At 37.7% G+C, this 7,905-nt stretch overlaps 1 protein-coding gene across 1 annotated transcript; it reads left to right on the top strand.

Moving 5' to 3' along the window:
• Window positions 1–5,648: 5,648 nt before the first annotated feature.
• On the top strand, window positions 5,649–6,290 carry LOC149154920 (uncharacterized). The gene has a single exon (XM_089444257.1). The coding sequence runs from the start codon at window positions 5,649–5,651 to the stop codon at window positions 6,288–6,290; it is 642 nt and encodes a 213-aa protein (XP_089300383.1).
• The last annotated feature ends 1,615 nt before the right edge of the window (window positions 6,291–7,905 follow it).

The raw sequence follows: 7,905 nt of genomic DNA, 5'->3' as shown, positions 1-7,905 counted from the left end.
CATCTACGAGATTGTGTGTAGAGGAGAATCATGTTGTTAGAGTACATTCCTACGGAGGAGCAGGATGTAGATATTTTGACAAAGGAATTGTCAAGATGAAAATCCAAGTTTCATAGAGGCAGGATCGGGGTAGCAGATAATCCCTTTCTTGTTGGGAGGGAGCATTGAAAATGAAACAAGAAAATCCTAATTTAATTTTGTCCTTGAATTAAATTAGGAATAAAATTGTAATTACACATCACGTGATAATGTGTATTAGTTAACTAAGTTAATTTGACTTAGTTGGCTCATTTAATTCGAACTGAGGGTCTAACTTGAGTCATGTAGAGTTTCTCCTACATTATAGGAGTCCTTGTTGAGTTTATTTTGAGTTGTAACTAATTTATTCAGTGTAACTGAGTTAAATTCAGGTAAACTAGTTCCAACCGTTGGAGGAACTAGTGGGAGGTCTAATAGTGTGGTGTTGCCTATAGCAATCAACCAATTAACCGATGATTCACTCATAAATAACTCATGCATATCAGATATGAGAGTAACCCAGTTGATATTGGAGCTCAAGGACTGTGTGCTATCAGTTGTATAATCATCTGAATTGTACATGTGGTGCATGCAGTTAGAGGAAGGCCTATGATGGATTGCACAATTCCTTTCAGGAATTTCCCTAATTAATAGGGGATAATTCCTAATGGAATGACGCAAGGAAATAGGGACTTGGGAAAGCATAAAATTGGTTAAGTATTAGTCTGGGCTTGTCTAGGAAGTTGTGAGACAGATAGAGATAGTGCAGAGGTTGCTCGAGCTTGAGCAAAGCATTGTAATTTCTCATATTTTCTGACTAATGAAATATATAGATAACAGGGGTTTTTAGCTCCGGATTTCCCCAGGAAATCATTGTGTTTTTTTTATTGAATTATTTCTCATGTATTCTTCATGATTTCACAATCGTTTAATTGTTCCCAATGATGAGTAGAGTAGATTCAAGTCTATTGTTTTAGTAAATTACAATTATCAGTTTGAATCTACCAGGAATTTCTATGAGGAGAAAGTTAAATATTTCAATCAAAAGTTTAACTGTATATTGAACAAGTTCCCTCCAAACACGTAGCCTCATGATTCTATTACTATAGATTGTTATACAACTGTCTTGCCAACAAAAAATTTTGTCTTTGTTAAGAGAATTGCAAAGGAGACACTAACTTTAAACTTTGTAGAAGTAATCGTTGTGGAGAGAGACTTGCATGCCATTGGAGCTGTTGGGTGTGGAGCATGATTATCTTCTATATTCAAAGGTATTTCTGCATTGGACCCCAGTTCGTAATGGGGCAGCAACGCCACCCGTAAAATATTCGCTACACGGGGTTCCAAGGGGGATGGCAGTGCCCCCAAAGCTAAGAATAGATGTAAAATTACCTTGTACAATGTTGTAATTTCGTAGTCAATTTGGGCTATTCGTTAGGTGGAGATCTGACGGTAGAAGTTATGTTTAATTTAGGGTTTTTTTCCCTAGAAGGCAACCCCTCGCTATATATGAGGGAATTGTATTGCGTCTATGTAGATCTGTATTCTGAGTGAGGAAGAGAGAGGAGATTGAGATCAAAGAGGGAATTACAACGGATCTGCTATAGGTTGTATCTCTTCAGTTTGTTGGATAATATAAAAATAAGGACTGGCTATTTCTTCGTGGACATATCCCAAACTGGGTGAACCACGTATATCTGTCTCTCTTGTTTTATGCATTTATGCAATATTTTATGTTTTCATTGCTTTGTAATATATAATTTTCTAACAACTGGTATCAGAGCCATAGGTCTATTTGGCTGATAAACATGCAAGAGAGAAGGGTTCCTGGTTCGAGTGGGAGCAATGGCGGAAGATGGTAGGTTTAGGGTCGAAAAATTTAACGGCTAAAACTACCAGCTATGGAAGATGCAGATGGAAGATTATTTATACCAGAGAGATCTATACCAACCATTGAGCGGAAAGACAAAGAATTCGACGTGTATGACAGACACAGAATGGGATATTATCTACAGAAAAGCACTTAGAACAATACGGATGTGCTTGGCGGCATCGGCAGCATTTAATATTTCAAAGGAAATGACAATAGAGGGTTTAATGTTAACATTGGCCAAACTATATGAAAAATCATCGGCCTCAAATAAGGTATTTCTTATGAAGCGTTTATTTAATATGAAGATGTTAGAAGGTGGATCTATTGCTGATCATTTAAATGAGTTTAATACAGTTACCAGTTAGTTAAGTTCTGTAGGGGTAACTTTTGAAGATGAAGTTAGGGCTCTGTTATTTCTATGCTCATTTCTAGAAAGTTGGAATGATTTAGTTATGGCCATTAGTAATCTGTCTTTGGATCTAGCACTTTAAAGTTTGATGATGTTGTTGGTGCAATCCTTAGCAAGGAAATACGATGGAAAAGATCCGGTGAGACATCAGGTAATGCTTTGACTGCAGAGACTAGGGGAAGAAAAATGGAAAGAGGAAAGAGCCCTGGATATCGCAGTAAGTCAAGAAAAGGCAGATCCAAGTCTATATTGGGGATAGTGTGCTGGAAATGCGGGAAGAAAGGACACCCGAAGAAAGACTGCAAGTCTCGAAAGGGAAAAGAAGGAGACGCGCAACAAGAAAATAATCATGAAGCGAATGTAACGGGTGATGTGTTGCAAGATGCTTTGATTCTTTCATTAGAAAATATTATTGATGCTTGGGTGGTAGATTTAGAGGTCTCATTCGATGCCACACCTGATAGGAAACATTTTTATGATTATGTTCAAGGAGATTTTGGACAAGTTCGATTGGGTGATGATAAACCATGTAAAATCATTGGAATGGGTACAATTTTCATAAAACAGCAAAATGGAAATCAATGGCTATTGAAGGAGGTAAGGCATGTTCTAGATCTGAAGAAAAATATGATTTCAATAGGGAAATTGGGAGGTGAAGATTGCATAACTACTTTCACAGATAAAACCTAGAAGGTCACTAAAGAATCCCTGGTAATAGCAAAAGGAGGAAAGGTTGGTACATTGTATTTATGCAATGGTATTTCTAATTCTGTTAATGCTTTAACCTCTACAGGAGAAGATATAGTATTGTGGCATCATAGGCTCGGGCACATGAGTGAGAAGGGGATGCAGATTCTTCACTCAAGAAATTTGTTGCCAGGTTTGAAGCATGTTGATTTAAAATTCTATGAGAATTGTGTTTATGGAAAACAAAGGAGAATCAGATTCCTTAGAGTTGGGAAAGAAAAGAAGAGCGAAAATTAGAGCTTGTGCATATAGATGTATGGGGACCTGCTCAGGTATCATCTCTTGGTGGCTCTCGTTATTATGTTACTTTTATTGATGATGCAATAAGAAAAATTTGGATTTATTGTATTCGAAATAAATATGATGTATTTGATACTTTCAAGAAATGGAAAGCTTTGGTTGAAAATGAGACAGGAAAAGGGTTGAAGTGTCTTAGATCAGACAATGGAGGTGAATATTGCAGCAAAGAGTTTGATAGGTACTGTTCAGAGAATGGAATTTGTAGAGAGAAGACAGTTCCAGGAACACCAAAAGAAAATGGTGTGTCAGAAAGGATGAACAGGACAATCATGGAGCGTGCAAGGTGCATGAGATTGCATGTAAGATTAACTTTACAATTTTGGGCAGATGCTGTAGATACTGTTGTTTATCTAATAAACATAGGTCATTCAAGTTCCTTGGATGGTGGTATTCCAGAGGAGGCATCGACAAGTAAAAAGGTAAACTACTCTTTTATAAAGACTTTTGGTTGTGAAGCCTTTGTCTACATTAATAAAGAAAATAGAACAAAGCTTGAGGCAAAATCAAAGAAATGTACCTTTATTGGATATGGTGTTAATGATTTTGGTTATCGGTTTTATGATTATGAGAAACACAAAAGCATTAGGATCAGATATGTCATATTCAATGAAAAGGTTTTGTATAAGGTGTTAGACTCCGTCTCATATCAGAGATTGATTCTTCTTCAAAACCCTGTTTTGAAGAAGAAATCATTAATGTGTGGTTTTAGATTATGTAATTTATCTTCAGCTCTTCAAAAGGCAACAGCAAACTTCAACGCTCCTATCCCTACACAAGCACAATTTGAAATATCATCAGCAATCAGAGGCAAAAGGCTATGTGGAGAAGTCTCACTGGAGATCCCGAACACCTGTTTTGGAAATTGTCATAAATGAATTATCTTACAACAAGGAGTTGATTGGTCCATGTCTTCAGGCATTGATAGAACCCAAGCGGAAAATGGACATTATTTTGACCTATATTTTGAAATATTTTTCACGGTATATCACTGGCCTCTATTATGTTTTCTGAGTACATTTTGAGGAGAGACTAAACCATTGTTTGCACAGAAATGAACGCTCTTCTTCCTTAATGACCGTGTGAGCTTTTCTTGTAGCAAAAATTCAAATTTCAGAGGACACATTCATTTGTTTGGTTGTACATGTATTCTCAATTGAGTGGATCAATGTGACTTTAATGTAGCTGTAACAAAGGCAGAAAGACAGAGGTCTATTTCCAGAACAGTGCTATGAGGTTCAATTTGCTACAGCTCTTTGTCAAAAACAATCGCAATGATCATCGCAGGCAACTCATAGTTGACTTGCAGCCTCCTAGATTTGACAATGGAGCAATCCTTAGTCAGGACCCTGTAGTTTCATATGTCAGATTTTCAATGGATCTGAATGATGATCAACGTCGTGCTATACTTAAGATACTTTCTGAAAAGGCCTTTGTTTTGAAGAGCCTTGCTTACACTTTGCTCTGAGAAATAACGAAAGTATTGTTTCTGGTGGTTCTTCATCCTATCAAGATGAGATCTTAGATACCATGGTCAACATAATATATCCGAGTTTGTTGGAAACCACAGCAAAGGTGATGACCGAATTGAAACTGTAAACATTTCATGTAATGTTGTTGGGTCGGCTTCTTGGGTTCCAAATCTGACATGCAGCAAAAAGGATAAGGGTGAAATTATGGTAGAAATAGTAGTTGAAACAGATAAAGTGAAGCAAAGGACTAAATATGTAATACAGCTAAATTCTTCCAGTTACCTTCTATACTATCTAATTCCAGCTTTATCGAAATCATGTTATGCTTATCGATTTGGACTGTTAGATGGTTGCAAAGTGATTAATGATACAGATGCTACTACACATGTCACAGACACAAATATGGAGATATATTTCTGTCTATTTCAAGATCACTTTTGGGCTCAAAATGAAAATTTAACTTTGGATGGCAGCCAGGGCACGATTTAACATAATTGACTGCAAAGGAAGTGTGCGGACTGTATTTGCAAGGGAGTTTTTCAAAGACTATCGGATGGTCGACTTGAGACATGGCGAAATATTGCTATCAGTTTTTTTTTTTTTTTACCATTTACAAGGCAGGGTGAATATGTCAAGGAGTTCAAGCGTGCTCGGCACAGAGATGATGACATTTCACTTGTAAATGCAGATGTGCATAGCGCGTTTTTTTTTAAATTACAGTTACCTTCTGGGCCCTTGATTGAAAATTCACCAGGCATAAAGCCTGGAACCCTGATAGCTTGTGATCGGGTCTGTATTCCTGGCCTTCAAAGGTTGCAGCATCTCAAGAAATATGCAATATTCAGACGGAATATCAAAATTAAATCCAACGAAGATTGAAATTTGTTTTCACAGGAATGCATCACTGGGATTGGGACAATGTCTGCAAAATGAGTGGAAAGCACTTGACAAGGGTTCATGGACTGCTCTCATGTCACCTTTTGAAACAAAATTTATTGATATTAGAATGCCGGGCACGCTGTTTGATTCCCTCACAATTTCGGTTGAAGAAACGGAAAAGCACAATATATGTTGTTTTGTATGGATCAATTGTTGGGCTTGGGTCAGTAATTCCACGTTGGTTCATTCCATGCTTCAAGAATTAGGCTTTGGTGAGGAAATGTTTAATCTTGTAGCAGCGTTTCTTCTGTCATGTGTTATCCTGACAGGAGCATTAGTTCTTTCGGAAGATGGGAGTGTGGACATAGGTACAGTCCAGTTTGTTGCATGGGCAATTCGCATAGTGGCATCTGTTATGATTCTTCAGAGTTCCCATGATTCATTGTTGGCACTACTGATGCTGATTGTTGGAGTAACTTTTACATCAGCTACTAGACATATGGCTTTCACAATGCCAAGATCCAGATCACGGTGCGATCTTTGGAGATTTTGTGGGATCGAGGTCGATGTGGCGCTTAGAAGTTGGAGCTTTTGAATGCAGCCATGTAAACTGCTCTCGGTTTAGTTGTCGCCATAAGCCGAATCGGTGGAATATTAGTTTGAAGGTCATTGTATTGGCAAATGCAACGTGGCAAATCGAACTTAAGTCCAGTCACAAATGCGATTTGGTTTCATCTCTTAATTGGTAGATCTGCGCTCCAATTTTGGCCAATCATCAGCAGATTTAGAGCAGATTTAGAGGAAGAGGGACGCTGCATTATTTTAGGATGATGTAACTCTCCTTTCTAATTTTAATAATTGTAGTGGAAATAGCGCAGAGGTCTTGGGGTCGATTGGTTTTCCCCAGCTGTATTTTGTTTCATATTTTTGTGATGTTAGTTAAAACAGCGCTCCTGTTTTGGGCAGCAGTTTTATTTATTGTATTAAAAATGTCATTTGTAAAGAGAGTCAGGAGAGGAGAGATTTTTCTGAGGGCTGAGAGCTGCAGGAAACTGAGCTTCATTGTGCAGTTTTGTAACAGAGATTTTTAATGAGAAAACCACAGCTCTGACTTCAGAGATTCATGTGGTATGTTAATTTAACATTAGTTTTCCCTTTGTTGCATATGTGATCTGTTATGTTTCATTTCATTTCATGATCGTTTCTAGTTGAGCAAAGGAAGTGTTTAGGTAGGAATTCATAGTATTGTATGCTCCTCCTATAAATTTGCTCACGTTCAATGTTTTCCTCTGTTTAAGGAGGATTCAAAGTATTATTTGCCCTCCTTAGCTCCTCACTAGTCTTGCCATCCCATTTAAAACCTAGATTTGGTGTTAAATTGCTTGCCTACCTTGCCTCTGTTGATAATCTGTGTAGTCATTATATTTCTCTATTCAAACTGTGATTTTGCCCATGCAGCCCAGAAAAAACCTCGTCATTAAAAACCCCAAAAACATTAAATCAACCCCCCCTATCAATTTACTAGCCTAAAATCTTTATTCTTAATTGGTCAGCCTAATCCTATTGAAAGATCTATCAAATCTGACCCGAGAGAGCCTTCTCATACCTCGTAGGGCTAGCTACGAGGTGAAATGGTTTGATGTAGCCTTGAGAGTTTGTCTATCTCAGCCTAGGTGAATTCCAAGCGCTAACATAAGGTTCAGCTGCAGGAAAAGAAACAGGAAAAAGAAAACAAAGAATACACAGTGCTTAATGAGATCACAGGAAAAGTGATGGTGCCTGAAAATCATAATGATCAACAGCCAGAAAAAAAACCACAACAGCAACAAGCACCTCAAACACCTAAAAGTGGTGTTAGAAGATCTACCAGGATAAGTAGACCCCCTGAACGATACTCTCCTTCATTATATTATGTATTGTTGAATGATTTTGGTGAACCAGAATGTTATGAAGAAGCAGTGCAGGTAGAAACCAGGAAGAAGTGGGAGCAAGCCATGAAAGAAGAGATGGACTCCTTAGCACATAACCAGACTTGGGACTTAGACAGGTTACCTGTAGGTAAAACAACATTGTAGAATAAATGGGCTTACAAGTTGAACGAAGAAGATGGAGGTAGAAAATGGTATAAAGCTAGGCTTGTGGTGAAAGGGTTTGCACAGAAAAAGGGTATAGACCTTGATGAGATATTTTCCCCTATTGTTAAAATGACT

Source organism: Pinus tabuliformis, chromosome 9 (assembly GCF_031772625.1).
Source record: "Pinus tabuliformis cultivar Carrire ecotype Pingquan chromosome 9, CPIR1, whole genome shotgun sequence".
NCBI classification, from domain to species: domain Eukaryota; kingdom Viridiplantae; phylum Streptophyta; class Pinopsida; order Pinales; family Pinaceae; genus Pinus; species Pinus tabuliformis.
The sequence above is the reverse complement of the archived record's forward strand: the minus strand, read 5'-3'. Positions and strand labels throughout refer to the sequence as shown.